Source organism: Toxorhynchites rutilus, chromosome 1, assembly GCF_029784135.1.
Source record: "Toxorhynchites rutilus septentrionalis strain SRP chromosome 1, ASM2978413v1, whole genome shotgun sequence".
Classification (NCBI taxonomy): Eukaryota; Metazoa; Arthropoda; class Insecta; order Diptera; family Culicidae; genus Toxorhynchites; species Toxorhynchites rutilus.
In genome coordinates, this window is record NC_073744.1 from 48,727,919 (window position 1) to 48,744,608 (window position 16,690).

Genomic DNA, 16,690 nt, shown 5'->3' on the forward strand with positions numbered 1-16,690 from the left:
TTCCAGACATTCGTTAGAAAGCTACTGTCATTGCGCGTCTTTTTCTGTATATGTCAAAAAATTGAAGCGTAAACAACATAGTTTTTTGACACTTCGAATATGTCGAATTTCGTACCAACGAGAGTGTTTTTGCGGTGAGTATTACTTTATTACTTTAATATGAAAGAAAAAGCTGACGAAAGTCATCGTTTTTAGGTGGAAGTTTAAGGTGACAATGCTCCAAATGAGCGAACGTGTCAGACGTGGTTTGCACGGTTTAAAAGTGGTAATATTGACTTGGAAGACGAAGAACGTTCCGGACCGCCAAAAAAGTTTGAAGATGAATAATTGGAGGCTTTATTCGATCAAGATCCGTCACAAACGCAACAAAAACTTGCAGATACACTTGGAGTAGGTCAACAAACCATATCCGATCGTTTAAAAGCAATGGAAATGATCCGAAAGATAGGACATTGAGTCTGAGCCACAAGACGTCGAACGCCGTTTTTTCACGTCCGAACAACTGCTCCAACGGTATAAATCGCAAAGAATCGCATAGAATCGTTACTGGCGATGAAGAGTGGGTCCATTACGACAATTCTAAACGTCGGACAACGCATGAATACCCCGGCCATGCGTCAACATCGACGGCCGCGCGGAATATTCACGGCCAGAAGGTTATGCTGTCTATTTGGTGGGATCAGCTGGGTGTGGTGTACTATGAGCTGCTAAAACCGAATGAAACCATAACGGGGGACCTCTTCCGACGACAGTTGATGCGTTTGAGGCGTGCACTGAAGAAAAAAACGGTCACAATACCAGCAAAGATACGATAAAGTTATTTTTCAGCACGACAATGCTCGGCCGCATGTCGCGAAACTGGTCAAAACATACTTGGAAACGCTGAAATGGGAGGTCCTATCCCACCCGCCGTATTCTCCAGATATTGCTCCGTCCGATTACTACTTTTTTCGATCGATGCAACATGGCCTGATTGACCAGCACTTCTCCAATTTTGATGAAGTCAAAAATTGGATCGATTCGTGTATTACATTCGAATATACAGTTGTTCACGAAGCAACCCGAAAGAAATTTCCACTGAAAACTCAAAAGTTGCTTTATACGTTGTTTACTAGAGCTCCAAACCAGCCTTAACCAGAATGGCTGGAATCATGTACGCTATGGCATAACTTTTTCTAGACCCCTCTCTTCCCCAGCTTTTAACTCTTCTGATTTTAAATATAAGTTTCTGTTCTGTTAAAAGGTAAAGAAACAAATAATGAAATAATTGATAGAAAAAATATTCATTGTTTTATTTGTTCAGAGCTCGGAAAAACGTTCGAAATATGTGTCTATACACTAAAAAAATATTCTAATTTGAAATCCTTTGCTATATTTTTTTTTCGTTTAGACAGTCATACCTAAGATACCCCTTTTTTTGCAAAACTGTTGTATTAGTCTATAGAGGATTTAAACTACAGGGTTTTCCATTTCGGGCTTGCGAAAGTATACAGCCCTGCGCTGACAACCGTTTGACATAGCTGTCAACCAAAGCGTCATATCGTTAGTTGAATGTCTGCCATTTTACAATATGGATCGTTTTAGCATCGCACAATTAACACGTTGTGTGTTAAATTATACTATAAAAATGATGAAAAACCGGCAAATGTTTTTCGAGCATTACGGACGGATTTTGGTCGTCATGGACGGCCTACAGAGCACACAATCGCTAATGTAGTGCGTAAATTCGAACAAACTGGATCCGTAGCGGATATTGTGAAACCTGTGCATCATCGTAATGTGCGTTCGGCCGAAAATATTGCTGCTGTTGCTGCCAGTGTGGAGGATGACCCGAATGTTTCGATTCCACGGCGTGCTCAGCAATTGGGCTTGTCAAACACATCATTGTGGCGAATTTTGCATTTGGACTTGCACCTACATCCATATAAAGTCCAACTGGTACAAAAATTAGAGCGTGGTGACCATGGAATGCGTCGGGCATACGTCGATTGGGTGAACGAACAACAGCAGCAAAATGCTGAATTTTCGCATCAGATTTTCTTCAGTGATGAGGCACATTACGTGCTCGGTGGCTATGTGAACACTCAAAATTTCCGTATATGGGGCTCAGAAAATCCACACGTGATTGTTGAGAGGCCATTGCATCCGCCAAAAGTCACTGTTTGGTGCGCATTATGGTCCGGTGGAGTCATCGGGCCGTACTTCTTTGAAAATGAGGACGGCGAGACGGTAACTGTGAATGGTGAGCGCTATGGCCGCATGATAACCGATTTTTTTTGCCACAAATTGAAGATATGGATACGGATAACATGTGTTTTCAGCAGGACGGCGCCACGTGCCACACAACACGACCGAACATGGCCATATTGCGAACGAAATTTGAGGGACGCATAATTTCGCGTTTTGGTGATGCCAATTGGCCGTCCAGATCATGCGATTTGAACCCGCTAGACTTTTTTTTGTGGGGTTATGCGAAAGACAGTGTCTATGCCAACTCTCCGCAAACTCTTGAACATTTGAAAGACAACATTCGTGGAGTTATGACCGAGATACCGCCCCATATGTGCCGAAAAGTCATCGAAAATTACCTGTTCCGGATCAAGGTGTGCGAGGAAGCCCTAGGTGGACATTTGAATGATGTTGTATTTCACACATAATGGCATAAACCAAACTTTAATTTGAAATAAAAGTTTCATCGAAATTCGCATTCTAAGTGTGTTTTATTTCAATTTACTTTCGGAATTTAAAGTTGGAAAACCCTGTACAAAGTTCATTCAGTTGAGAGACCTGGGATTGAAACCACGGTCGTTAACTTAGCAAGCGAACTTCTTTTTTTTATAAAGCTTTAAACTTTGCAGTTCATTCGCCTATAAACTGCCATAAGCGGACGCGCAACCGTTGTGGCTTGGAAAGAAAATATGAAGTAAGCGTTGAGGATAGCACCCAAAAATTTGTTCTTTCGTTTTCATTTTTCTCAACATGTCTTGTTCCAAACATTATCCCAAAACAAAACAATGAGTGAATAATTCCAACATAAACACAATTGTTTTTGTGACTTAGCCGTCCGGTCAAAGAACGTAAATGGAAGCGTTACAAATCAAATTTATCCAATTGTTCATATATTTATTTTTTATTGTGGTAAAAAAAGGTCAAATGCAAAATGCCTAAAAAGTTAATTATCTAATAGAAAATTCAACGTCACGCCAATTAACCCTTTTAAACCATATTTCTATAGGTTACGCTTTTTTGCTCCTGGGTTCATTGATACATTGATACCAACAACACTTAGCATAAAACAATCAACTCGTGTATTTTGGTTCAATAACGAAACCAATTCGGAATATTCTTTGATATTGAATATAACAGTTTCTGAACGCGGATTTTTGACATTCGAAACCCACTTTCGATAGGTTAAAATTAATGCACAGCAAAATATATATTAGACGTATTTGTGTTTCTGCCCTCAACCTCTCCTATTTGCTGGTACCGATTGTTTTCTATTTTATCACTTACACTGCGTGCCGTTGCCGCTCCCGAGGGAGCAGATACTACTACCAACCCATTGGAGGCCGTCGTTAGTGATCCTCCTCCGACTGTCGAAAGTTGTCAGGATTTGATGATGGTTTTGACGTGCGAATCGCCGCCACCACTACCACCCCCGCCGCCATCCGTCATGGGCGAACCTACTCCGGCAGAGTCTGACTGGTGCCGATGGTGATGATGGTAGTGATGGTTATGTTGGACGTTGTTCAGATGATGATTATGATGGTGATGACTGCTGAGCGTAGTGTCACTGGTATCATCGATGGTCGAACCGAGACAGTCACTGATGTCGTCGATTCGGTTGATATGATGGAATTTCCGTTTGTTCGACGAAGGAGGTCGTTGAATGGACTGTGGACTATCCGCCAGGAAGGATTGGTCCAGCGAGAAGTGAAGAGCAGCGTCCGCTTCATTGCTTTGAAGGTTCAGAATGGAGTCGATTGCATTCTGAACCTGTCGGCTGATATCTTCCTCAAAGTTTAGTGGGGGCGGACCTCCAGCCTCGAAGTTCAAATGGCTCAACTGATGCTGCAAATCATTTGGCCCCTGGGACGATTGGTGCGAATGGTGGGAATGTTTCGAACTTTCGTTCGGTCCGTCCAGTCCTAAAAAATCACGATCAAGATAGTTAAGCTTGCCGCCATGACTGTGAGAATGACTACTGTTGTTAAGACCTCCACCAGTGCCGAGACCAATTAGATTAGTATCATCACAGTTTTCTCCGCCAAGAACTGGCGAATGAAAGCAATTTTTGGACGATTTAAGACCCGAAACCGATCCATGATGCGAGGAAGGAACTTCGTTGGCCATCATGCCAACTGACCCACACATGCTGTTAAGATTATTCAGACTAAGACTGAGATTAGAGTCGAGGATGTCGAGATCGCCAGTTGTCGAAGCGAGAAGAATGTCACCATTCCAAGAAGTGCGTTTCGAGTTAGTATTACTACTGCTAGTGCTATTGTTAGTGCTAGATATGTGCCCATTACCATCTCCATTACCGTCAAGAATGTGATTATTACCTGTGACGATCGCATTGATGCCCTGCTGTTGTTGCTGTGGACCACGACTTCCATCAGCCGTATGATTGGACAGTGACTGACCCTGACTTTGCGTACACTCAAGTAACCAACGATGCTCTTCAGCTTGAGTTCTATTGCTTACCGACAAGCACTGTCTCTTTCCTCCTGAAATCTCTCCCTCCTCCCACACGCATTCCGTAGAACTCCAGTGACGCTTCTGGCTTATCTGGGCTTGAATCATCTCGAAGTTGTGCGTTTTATGGAGGAAGCTTGCATTATCCAACGCACTCTCACCACCCTGAAATAAAGCTTCTAAACGATTTTCAATCAGATCATCCTGCTTCACCACATCGTCCGCCTGTGGGGAGTTATCTTCAGAGCTTCGGCTGTGCAAAGGTGTCCCGCCAAACAGCGCCTCCAGTCGATTCTCTACCGATTTATCCGAAGGCACACTCGAACCACCAACACTTCCCACGCCGGAACCTTGATGCTGCGCATTGAAGAAGTCCGTAAGCGGCGAATCAACTTGACCACGACTAACCTCGCCATCGTCCTTCTCCGAGCTGGAAGGATTGAACAAATCGTCCAGTTGTTTTTCGATGATCTCTTCCTCTGAACTTTTCATGTTCTTAGGCAGATGTTCCCTGCGCTCGTCAGTTAGATAGTTAAGCTCCTTTTGAATACACAACCATTCGTCGTAAGGCTCGCTGGGTTTCACTTCTTCAATTTTATTGGATTGACCGTGGGTGTGGCCCTCATCTACATGATTAAAATAGTTCAACGATGGTGGAGGTGGGGGAGGCTGCGCCTGTGTGGCCACCATTTGTGTCTTCCCGCTATCACATTTCTTCATTATGAAACTGGGAGTGATTTCACTCTCAATATCATCGAAGCTTTCAATCTCTTTCTTAAACATATCCGGAGACGGTCGAACGGAACTACCGCTACTCCTAGACGACATCTGTGAGTGTTGTGACTGTGGATATCTCGATGGAAAAGTATCGTGCATATTGTGGTGACGATACGCATGCAAACAATCCGCAGAAATTTCTTCCGTTTTTATTTTCTCATCCTTAATGGGATCCGAACTACTCGTTTGCCCAGTGCAGGAAGAGTTGTCCATCAAATGGTGTTGTGTCGTCATCAAAGGTGAATTCATGAAGGGTAACTCTTCTTTCTTGATTTTGTTGTCTTCCACAGAAATGTGAGATTGCTGCTGGGGATGTTGTTGTTGTTGATGGTGATGATACAGAGTTCGCTGCTGGGAGTCTATGCTGTAGTGCATCTCACTGACTGACGACGGATTGAGGTATTCGTTGATTTTCAACTGCATCTGGAGAATTTCTTCCTTCACATCCGACACGAGCATGCGATCCACCATCATAAGCTCGGCAGTGCGAACGTGGTGCTGTGGAAGAGAAAGGGTAAATTAATTACTATACCAAAATGTCATAGCACTGTGCTCTAAAAATTGTCAAACTGTAACGTAACAGTTTGAAGTGGACTTATGAATTTAATACAGATTTTCTGAGAAAAAAACAAAGATAAAAAGATTTTTTGAGACTAAAAACACAGATTTTATAATGGCAACCCTCACTGAAGCTCGGTCGACCTTACTAAAAGCCTTACTGAGAGAATTGAATCCTATGTTTCAAACTAACCGGGCATTCAGTGGAGCACAGATTTGCTTGCGAGAGACCGTCGCTTCCGACGGTGGATCGTCGGCCGAATCTGACAATCGAATCGTGACATCTTGGCGTTTCGATGCTTTACCCTCGTTAAATGGGGACCTTGCCCCCATTACATTGACCTCAGAATAAATATCGAAAAACGAAAAAAAATCATAATCAGAATTACACTTTGTCCTGTGAGGCATTTATACCCGTGATATTTCTAGCTAACTTGTGACATTACACTTTTTTTCTGTCCGGTTATTTCTGTTGCTGTTATTTTCTGTCCGATTTTGTTTCGGTCACACATTCATTTCTGTACTGGGGTTAAGTTCAAAGTCTCGAAAACGAGAGCGTTACGTTTGAGGTGGAAGGTTTTGAACGTTCATATTTCTTTGTCGACGAAACGAAGTCGTGTGATAATCACTTCATTCGAGGGATAAAATATCTAAGAGTTATATACTTGTTACTTATTGACCCAATAGCATAAAAATTGCTTTGAAAACAGACTATTGGAATCACACAAATTTGTATATAAACGAGTGCCAGCTCGCAAATCCACTCAGCTATAATCGTGCAGTTGTTAGACCATGTCCACGCTGGTACAAATTGATATGGCGAAGCTAACTCCGTTCGTCGAGAAAGCGCTGAAGAACTGTGTCACTAAGAGCCTGTTTATGCAAACGAAGGGCACTGGTGGGTCGTGTTCATTCAAGATTCCCCCTAAGACCAAATACCACATATACGCTTTCAAGATTTGATGATTAGGGTTGATAAAACAAGGTGCGAAGACTGGAATAGTTAAAAAAATCCAAAATAATACATCTTTCAACGTTTTAGTGTCTTGTTCAGTGTTTCTGAATTTGTCGCTGTGCAGTTATCCACCATATTCATAAAACGGCTCTAGGGTGTAGTTTTTTTTTTTTTTGTTAAAAAATTACCTTCCGGAACAACCTAGTTTTGGAACTATTCACAAAATAGTTGCCGGTTCATTCAAGCAACAACAGAACCTCGGTAGTACACTGTAAGTTACAAATCTTTCAACCACCATAGAGGATTATTCAATCTTTCAATTATCATCAGTGGCAGTTTAGGATTATCAGAAAAATAGGAACACGATATGAAAATTATTCAGGTTCGTCAGTAATGATTTCTGCTACCCTTTTTTTCTCCTAATGAATTAATATGATGTTTTATTGTTTTTAAAAGTACACTAGATTCGTCGCAATTGTATACCTGGCTGAAACTATCCATTACCTGATATTCGGCCGAAAATTTTCCCCCACAATATTTTAAGCTTACGAATGTTATAACTCTTTTCTAAGTTAAGGCACTACTAAACTAGAACATTGGTTGCGCGTTCTAAGCGCGTACTAAGCGATCGATCATTAGTTCAAAACTCAGGGCCCTCAATTGACCATCTTTGTGTTGTTATAGAATAACAATCATCAGCGATGGAGATCCATCCACGGCCGAGTGAAGACCGATTCATCCATACAACTGCTCTACTCTGCTAGAAACATCGGGTTGTTGTGCTATAAATAACACAACAATGATCATATCAACTGTCTCCGCTGTCCGGTGGTAACAAATAAAAAATAAAAATAAATAAAAACTTCTGCTTTCCAAATTGAAAATAAACGGCAACAACACAGAAGAATGGATGTTTCAGTATGTGTACAGAATATACCGATTGGTTTTTAGACTGAATTTATTTTCAACTGGCTCGACAACGTTGAGCATCAATGAGCCGTGTTTATGAATAGGGAAAAGCCTCTGTGGGTAGAACTATGCAAATGTTCTTTCTTAAAAAGACATAAAAACCCTATCATCTTTTCAAAAAAAGGTACAATATAAATAATTACAGTAAAACCTGTTTTTGTGCGATTTTTTGTGCGGTCCCTATCCACCGCACCAAAAAAGGTTTGCCTGTACTACCTACGAAATTACAACCGGCGAACAATAAATATTATAAAAAATACAAATAGAAAACTCTTTAGTACAAATATTTGCTAACACTGACAAGGACCAATTAATGAATGCTTTAACTGAGTGAGGGACGCGGACTTTCACCAATATTTATAGATCTTGTGTATGAGTTCCAAACGTCATACACACCAGATGGGCCAACCAGAACAGCCTGCCGGGCCAAATGCGGCCCGCGGGCCGCGGGTTGAATATTGCTGGTCTATAAGAATTATAATCAGACGCAGGTTTACCAGGTTTCAGAATAGCTATAACTTTAATCCGTCGCCACTCATGCGGAACAACGTTCTGCTAAAGAAAAACACTGACCAATTTTAACAAACGTTTCTTCGCATTATCTGGTAGTCTTTTAAATAAGTCGAATTTGATTCTACCTGATCACGGAGCCGAGTTTTTTTTATCCCATCAGTTTATTTTATTAGGCTCATTTAGCAATTCAGCTGTAACTGAGCAGAATTCATTCGTGTACATTTTTATCTTAAGATACCTTTTGTTATTTATTACACTGTTACCATTTTCAGGTGTAAGAGTATTCCTATTCTATCGATGAATAACACACAAAGATGGTCAGTTGAGGGGCCCTGAGCTATGCGCTCATGGTCGTTCGCTTAGTAGCGGACGCGCAACCAATTAGGCTACGAAGACCCCCCACGGAGCCGAGTTGTTACATGACAGAAGTGCAAGAGAAGAAGTGTTGTCTCCAAGAAGGGAGGAGGAGCGGGGTCTGAGTCTAGACATATCTTCTTGGCAAAGTCAAAGGTCTACATTTCAGAATATTCAACTCGTTCATTTAAATGAGTTGCTCTTTTGTCTGTCATCTCTTCAAAGAGTGCTCAAAGAAATCTCTCATGAAAGTCAATTAAAAAATGATGCCTCTCTTTCTGGCTTTAACGAAGTTCTTGAATTTACGCTCCAGATAAATGTAATTGTCGTAATGTTCGCAGGTACCCAAATTTACGCCAATCCTTGAACGCATTCAATTTCTCTTTATAAAGATTTGTACAATCTTGATCCCACCACAAATTAGGAAGACGTAATATACCGATTTTACGTCACTGCGATATGCTAAAATGAATCAATCGAGAATGACTCTGGTTAAAGTGAAACGAACAAGCAAAAAATCATTTTCATTTTCCAGTTTCGAAAATAACAAGCCCTGGACTAATGATCGCCAAAATGAGATGAAAATGTACAGATAAAATGCACAGAATAACTCACCATCGACTCCTGCATCAGCAGGCTCTGATACTTGTTCAGCATATTTCGGTAGATGGTGGGATACTGTTGTGCCATCCCTTCGAACGACTCCTCCTCGGCTTCGTTTTCCTCGCTGCGCTCCTCGTACATACAATGGTAGCGAATAAGTCGTTTTACCGCATCCTGTTTGTTGGCAAAGGGCGTATCGGTATCCGGTCTGGTGCATGCATCCTGATCCACTGAGATTTGTCGTTCGAACCTGCAATTCGGCGGGGGAAGGGGGAAGGGTAATACGCATTATATCTCATAATTCACTCATAGTTATACGCAATCGCATATCGATTTGCGATAGGCATTAGTATAAAAAAAACTTAATATCACACTCACAAACTTGATCGCGGTACTACAACCAGCTTGGTACTGCCGGGAATGGTAGTGGTCACAACGGTTGTTGTTGGCGGCGTTGCGATGTGACAGCTGGTGGTGCTGTCCGTGACTGCTGTTGTGGCCGAAGACACCGGCACGGGAATGCTACTAGTAGTAACGGGTGTAATATGTGTTTCACTGGAACTGCTGGAGCTGTTGCCGATTGCCGGCGCCCCTGTTGTGGTTGTTGGCGTGCTTGTCACCGATGGGATCAAACTGCTTGGTGCTGTTGAGGTCACTGCAGCGTGATTTGCCATAACCAACGATGACATCGTAACCAGTGGCGGTGGGACGATGTTCATCGGTTGTGGGGGTTGTTGCAGCTGGATATGGAGGGAAGGATTCGCCTGAACGACTATTCCACCGGATGACGTCGGTATCACTGCTGATGGTTTCGCGCCAATTCCTGTACTGGTAACGTTTTGCCCGATTGCGTTGGTTAGGATCGCCTGTGATCCACTCACTATCACAATAGATTGACCGGGAAAGTTTTTGTTCTGATGAACGATTGGCATGGAGGTTGGCACCAGCGGAGGTGGAACGGGAGTATTGGATCGGTGCTGGGTAGACACCAGAACCGGCGGTGGAGGTGTCGGAGGGAGCTCAACCTTCGTTACACTCATGGACTGCAGCGGTTGGGGTTGGGTGGGTACCAGTGACGGCATCGGGATGCAGGGTTGGGAACTTGCTAGGGTGATGTTTTTGTTGTTGAGTTGAATTATTTGATGTTGCGGTGGCGGCGGTTGGGGCATCTGTTTCACATTAGGCTTCATCGTCGATTGGCCGCCGGACACTACGGCCGGCTGCGAAATTGTCACGTTTGTTTGTGGGGGAAGCGTCGAACAGATCGGAATGATGGAAGTGGCCGGCGCTCCGCTCGGTTTAGATGGCGCTCCCTTCGGTGGCTGGATTTGCATACTGTTGGTAATCGTTATCGACATTGAAGAATTGATACTGGTTGCGATTGATGTCGGATAGTTTGGCGTTGATGAGGCAGGCATCATCGCATCTTGTTTGACCACTTGCGGAGAGCTGATTTGGATTGGCGAGGGGATAGTTTGCATGTTTGCGCCCCCTTGATAGATGGCAGCATTTGCCGATGTGGGTGTCACCGAAATTGGGGACACGATTGCTTGCTGTGGAGGCTTGGGCTCGCTACTAATGATGGCTCCTCCGGGGGTTGTTGTTCCCGAAATTGGAGCCGGAGGAGGTGGCACGTTTGCGGCAGCAACCGCGAGGGCATGTCCGGCGGGAATTGTTGGGATTATTTTTCCCGTTGCTAGTATTTTTTGCTGTTCAATGAACAGACGCTGCAGGGCCTGAGTTATGTCCGGATCCGTCATGCTCTGAATGTTTGTCAGCACCGGCAGTGATTTATTGTATATAGGATTGGTCGGATCGAAGTCCGCCGGAATGGTCAGTGTAGCAAGTAGATTCTTGTTTTGCAGTTTCGATGAAAGTTGCTGAATTTGCTGTTGGACGTTTTTGAGCAGTTGCTGTTTCTGGGGTGTTAGCTGAATCGTTTGCACCCGAGGTACGACACTCGGTGTCCCATGGGTGGCTCCCGTCGATGGTGCACTGCTCGAATTCACGCTAACTAAGGGAGGCATTTGATTATGTATCTGCTGCTGCGGTTGAACTTTTCCTTTCTTAATACCACTATTACTTAAACTACTACCACCTAGAACGTTATTCGGTTGAACACACACATTTACACTACTACTATTACTACTGCTGCTGCTGTTGACACTAATGCTATTGCTGCTATTAGCGGATGTCCCGTTAGACGCGTTGTTGCCGACGTTATTCACAATCAAATTATTGCACTGAATTGGTCCGGTACCGGCAGCAACGATCGCGGTTGGAATTGTTTTGTTAATCATCGTCTCGGTATTGCCAATTTGCATCTGCTGCTGCTGTTGCTGATGGTGCATCTGTTGTTGGGGCTGAACCTGTGCGATCGGAGGCTGCGGCGGCGGAGGCTGATTCGACACAAAATTGTTGGGATTTACCGTTCCCACAATTTTAGTTCCAATCTTGGTTCCATCCTCGGCCAGGATGGGCTGGGCGTGCTGACCCGGCTGGAGTATCACATTCGGAGGAAGTCCACTGCTGACGGGGTTCACTTTCACCAGGCTAGTTTTAGTTGGTTGCTTGTCCGCCTTCTTCGACCGGCTTCGCTTCGGTTTTTCCGGTTTCACACTGTTGAGTGTTTTGTTTGGAACCACCGGAATGGGTGCACTGTTCACGGGTTTAAAACTTTGATTATTGTTCTGTGTCACTAGCTGTTGCTGCTGTTGCTGCTGCTGATTATGATGATGTTGCGTTGGCATAACCCCCTGGGACTGGGGCTGAGGCTGCATTGACTGGGAAGGTGTTTTGGGGTCACTGGATTGGGTAACTTGCCCGATGTTGTTGAAGTGTATTTGTCCCTGTAGCAGGCACTGACCCAACTGTTGCGCATTTATTCCCGTCGGAACAATCAGCAGTCTTTCCATTGGGCCCAATGCCGCCGTTGTTTGTCCGGGATTCATTTGCGTAATCTGATTCGTTAATGTGTTCAGCGAGAAAAGCTGTTGATTGGGCCCTACCTTTGGTAATTCTACAAATTTGGGAGCATTTGAATTGATGACTACCGTTTGCTGGATAGGTTGCTGTTGTTGATGTTGTTGTGGCTGCTGCGGAACCGGCGGAGGTGCTTCCAGATGCGTTGATTCGTGTCTTCGCACCTCCTTCAGACTCTGGGTAACTCCAGCGGGCTGGGAATGGGCCGCCTGTTGTTGGTGAATCAACTGTGGAGCCTGATGCTGATGCTGGTGAATAATCTGTCCCGAACTGGTAGATGTCATGATATGGTTCGATGGAGAGCTGAATGACTGAGACATATTGTATTGGGCTGACGGCGCCGACTGAGACTGAGAACTGGTAACGATAACGTTTCGATGCTGTATCTGCCCGCTGACGGTGGCTACGCTTTTCGAGGGTTGTTGCTGTATTGCTTGTGGAACTGGCGCCGGTTGTTGACTCACAATTGGGGCCGCCTGAACAGGTGGCGGGACGGGCTTCGAAGGTTCGTTCACCAGACTGACGTTTCCCAACACACCCGATAAAATTGCTTGCAGAATCATTCGCGATTGGCCATCCTGTAGGCTGTTGACGTCATGCTTGAGAATGAGATGTCCGTTTTCCGCCAGCGATAAGCTTAACGCACCGGTCAGCTGAGAGAGTAAATTTTGAGCCGAAGGAGGTTGGCTTTGCTGGGATTGCTGAAGCTGAGTTTGTAGCGCCGGAGGTTGGGCAACATGTTGAAGCTGTTGCTGGGGTTGGGGCTGTGCTGTGATTTGTGTCTGAATGGTTGTTTGGTTTTGCTGAGGTGGTACCGAAGCCGACAAAGCATTCAGCGGCTGAAGCGGCGTCGATGGTGGAACAACCGCTTGAAACTGCTGCCCCGTCGTCTTATTGTCCAAAATAGGAGTTATCTGGATATGATTGTTAATCATTCCCTTGGTGGTTTTGTTATTATTCGCCGTCGTTCCGTCGATCTGCGATATTTGGATGTTCCCGATCTGGGTTGGAACCGTTGCATTAATCGTTTCAAGCGTCTTGTCAACAATTTTCTTCCCGTTCTTCTTTCCAACGCCCGATTTCTTCTTCGTCAGGGTGACCGTCGTTTTACTGGGCGATATGACCATCGATGTCGTCACCGGAGAAGCCAACGTGGAGGTCACAATAGAAGAACCGACACCCGCCGCCGATGAGATGGAATTTGGCTGGCTGCTGGCAGGGAAATGTTGATTCATCACCGAGGAGACTGTGGCCAGCGAAGATGGTGCGCTGCCGGGTGTCGAAGAAGCTGCCGCTTGGATGAGCTGATTCTGGATTTCGTTAATTTGACTTTGTAGCGTTGGTGTCACCTGCGTGTTCAGCACGTTGTTCATCAGGCTGTTGACCCAGATCGTGTTCTGGGTGGATGTGGTAACCGGTGCCTGGTGGGTGGTGGAAATAGTCGAAACCGTCGGTGTGGGAGCCACGGTTGCTACACTGATTACTTTGGTGTCATCTGCAGTGCCACCACCACCACCACCACCACTGGAGAGTCGAGGTATTGAGATCGTGTATGGTTGGGCAGAGTTAGGATCAGTGGATGGATCGATTGTGATCATGAATGGGGGTGGCTCCTGTATAGATGATTGTGGCGGAGCAGAAGGAGGGGTTTGCTGCTGTTGTTGTTGATGCTGCGGCTGCTGCTGAATTTGGGGTGGCTGAGGTGGAGGGAGCTGCTGAAGTGACGGTGGTCTGGATGGAGCCTCATTTGCGGTGGAAGTTTTGACATGCACCTCGTGATTACCGTCCAAACCGGACGTTGGGATAGATATCGTGTACGGGAAGTCAACATTCGTCCCAGCTGCACTTCCAGGGATGGTTATCATAATATCGGTGGTTGCGGGCACTGGAGGCGGCGGCGCCGGTGGTGGAGACATCAGCTGCTCCTTCGGAGCTGCTGCTGGGGGTTCGTTCTGAGCCACTGCATTCGTAAACTCTGGAACCGTTTGACTCGTCTGCACCAACGGAGGAGGAGGCGGAGGTGGTGGTTGCGCCGGTGCCGATTGTGGCTCATCTGAGTCCATGAAATCATCATCCTCGATGCCGATTCCGGAAATTTTCATCAGATTCGCCAGATCCAGCTTGCCAGTCGAAGTGTGTGTATTGGCGAAGATTGGAGACGTCGGGGGAGAAGCCAAATGCTCGGTTGTCGTCGGTGTGGGAAACACTGGGGCTGTGCTAACAATTGGCGCTTGACTCACTACCGGTACACTTGGGGTCACCATAATGGGAGCAGCTGTTGCAACCGGAGGCTGGGTCGTCTTTTTCTTCTTACTTTTACGTTCCTTTTTAGGCTTCTCCGGTTCAAATTTTGGTTGCGAATACTGGTGCTGTATTTGCACTGGTGACTGTTGAATAGAGGAAGTGGTATTACCGAAAAAATGCTGTTGCTGCTGGTTGTGAACTTGATTCTGATGAATCTGGTGCTGTCCTTTGGTATCGGTCACAATGACCTGTTGGCCTCCCGCGGTAGTAAGAATCGGCGTCGGCTGCCTGATCGATTCGGAAGACACTGAAGTTATGATTTGGGTGGTTTGCAACTGACCATCGATAGAGGAATTCGTGAAAATATGCCCTTGTGGGTGATGTTGCTGTTGCTGTCCGGGTGCGTTCACCGTTATTGTTCCTCCGGGTTGGGCGGGAGCGAAATGAATATTGGGAGCACTTACTACGATCTCTCCCGGCTGAGAGGAAGGCTGCCCCGTGGGAGGGGGCGGTGATGTGAATGTAGCTCCACTCGCAGCAGCCGCGGCCGCTAGCTGAGAGAAATTGGCATTGCTGATTTGGTTGAGATTAATGTTCTGATTCTGTAGACTAAAGCTGCCTACACCCTGTTGAAATTGAGCCGGGAGCGATGTCAGCAGCTGACCGTTTAACCCGTTTGGCACCTGGATTTGTGTCAGATTCCCATTTAGTTGTAGATTCTGAAGTTGGGCTACTCCCTGGCTGAGTAAGTGTTGATTGATCGCGGCCGCTATCTGCTGCGGTTGCCGTTGGCCCTGCAATCCCTGAATTTGGGTCAACGGAACGCCTTGATTGGTTTTCAGGCCGGGAATATTCTGCTGCACCAAATTACCCTGGGAAGAAACAATAAAAGTTGGCGCAGCCGCTAATTGCATCGCCCCATTGGTGTTAAGTATTCGGAGTACTTGTTGGGGTTGCTGCTGTTGCAGTGGAGGCCTCGTGTTGTGGATCACCAAGCTGGGGGTCGCTATTTGGGGCGCAGGTGGCCTCAGTATCAGCTGGACCCCTTGGGGTGTATTTTGTTGTACAATGACCGGCATCTGGTTGAGCAATAGTGGTTGTGCGTTCAGGTTGCCCGTGGGCAGGATAATCGATCCACCGTTTTGGGGCGTTCCCGGCGCGGGTGACTGTGTGGCCGTAGGTGTTGTCTGCGGTGTTGCCACCGCTTGGGACTGTGGGGTAGTAGACTGCTGGTGTTGGGCTTGATGTTGGGTCACAAACTGGGCACCGGTTGCCGTCGACGTTACCTGGAGTTGTGTTGGCATATGGTTCATCACTGTCGCGACGGATGTTTTTGGCTGTGTCATAATTGTCTTGTTCCCACCGGCGCCCGTCAGAGCGAGCGAGAAGGATCCCTGAAACTGTTGTTGAGGACTCTGGTGGGCGGAACCTGGTGATGGCGATACCGAGGGAGTGACCGGTTTCGGCAAGATTTGCTGGGGAGCTTTCTGCTGTTTCTGGGTGTGCCCTCCTATTATTACGGTTCCTCCCGCAACGGATACCGCAGAGGCAGGCGAAGATGACGAAGAACTGGAGGACGGAGAAGATGTGATGATTTGTTGGATAAATTGTTGCGGCTGCTGCTGTTGGTGTGCGGTTTGCAGCTGCTGCGTGCCGAGATGTGGTTGCGGCGAATGTGATATGATCGTTTGACGATTTTGAATGCTCTGGGTATGCCCTTGCATAGGATGATGTTGATGGTGAGGCTGGTGATGCTGCTGCTGCTGAACAGACGGTTGCTGAGTGATAAATTGAGAACCTTGTAATATTTGCACTATTTGATTGCCGGCGCCCATCATGGGGTACTAAAAAGAAAAAAATTCTTATAGAGTTTTGCACAAAGATTCTGACAAATTTCACGCCAACTCGTCTTAGTAGTTAGCATCACTATTTCAGATTGTAGCCAAACATTTTGGGTGTGAAGATATTGGTCATTTAAGCAACTTTGCATACTTGAAATTGGAGATGAAACGGATATCCGGTCGGATATTAAAAAAT

General features: G+C 45.6%; 1 protein-coding gene across 4 annotated transcripts in view; it reads right to left on the bottom strand.

Annotated features, from left to right (window-relative positions):
- Positions 1-3,111: 3,111 nt before the first annotated feature.
- Positions 3,112-16,690, bottom strand: part of LOC129763507 (mucin-2) — a 135,260-nt gene continuing 121,681 nt past the window's right edge. For 3 of the 4 annotated variants that reach the window (XM_055762643.1, XM_055762642.1, XM_055762644.1), the window contains 4 exons: positions 9,806-16,497; positions 9,440-9,677; positions 4,566-5,973; positions 3,112-4,148 (listed from right to left, as the gene is read on the bottom strand). In XM_055762643.1, the coding sequence (XP_055618618.1) occupies positions 3,607-4,148; positions 4,566-5,973; positions 9,440-9,677; positions 9,806-16,497 (8,880 nt within the window). In that variant the 3' untranslated portion in view covers positions 3,112-3,606. The remainder of the gene's footprint in view (positions 4,149-4,565; positions 5,974-9,439; positions 9,678-9,805; positions 16,498-16,690) is intronic. The other variant, XM_055762645.1, reaches the window with a different exon arrangement.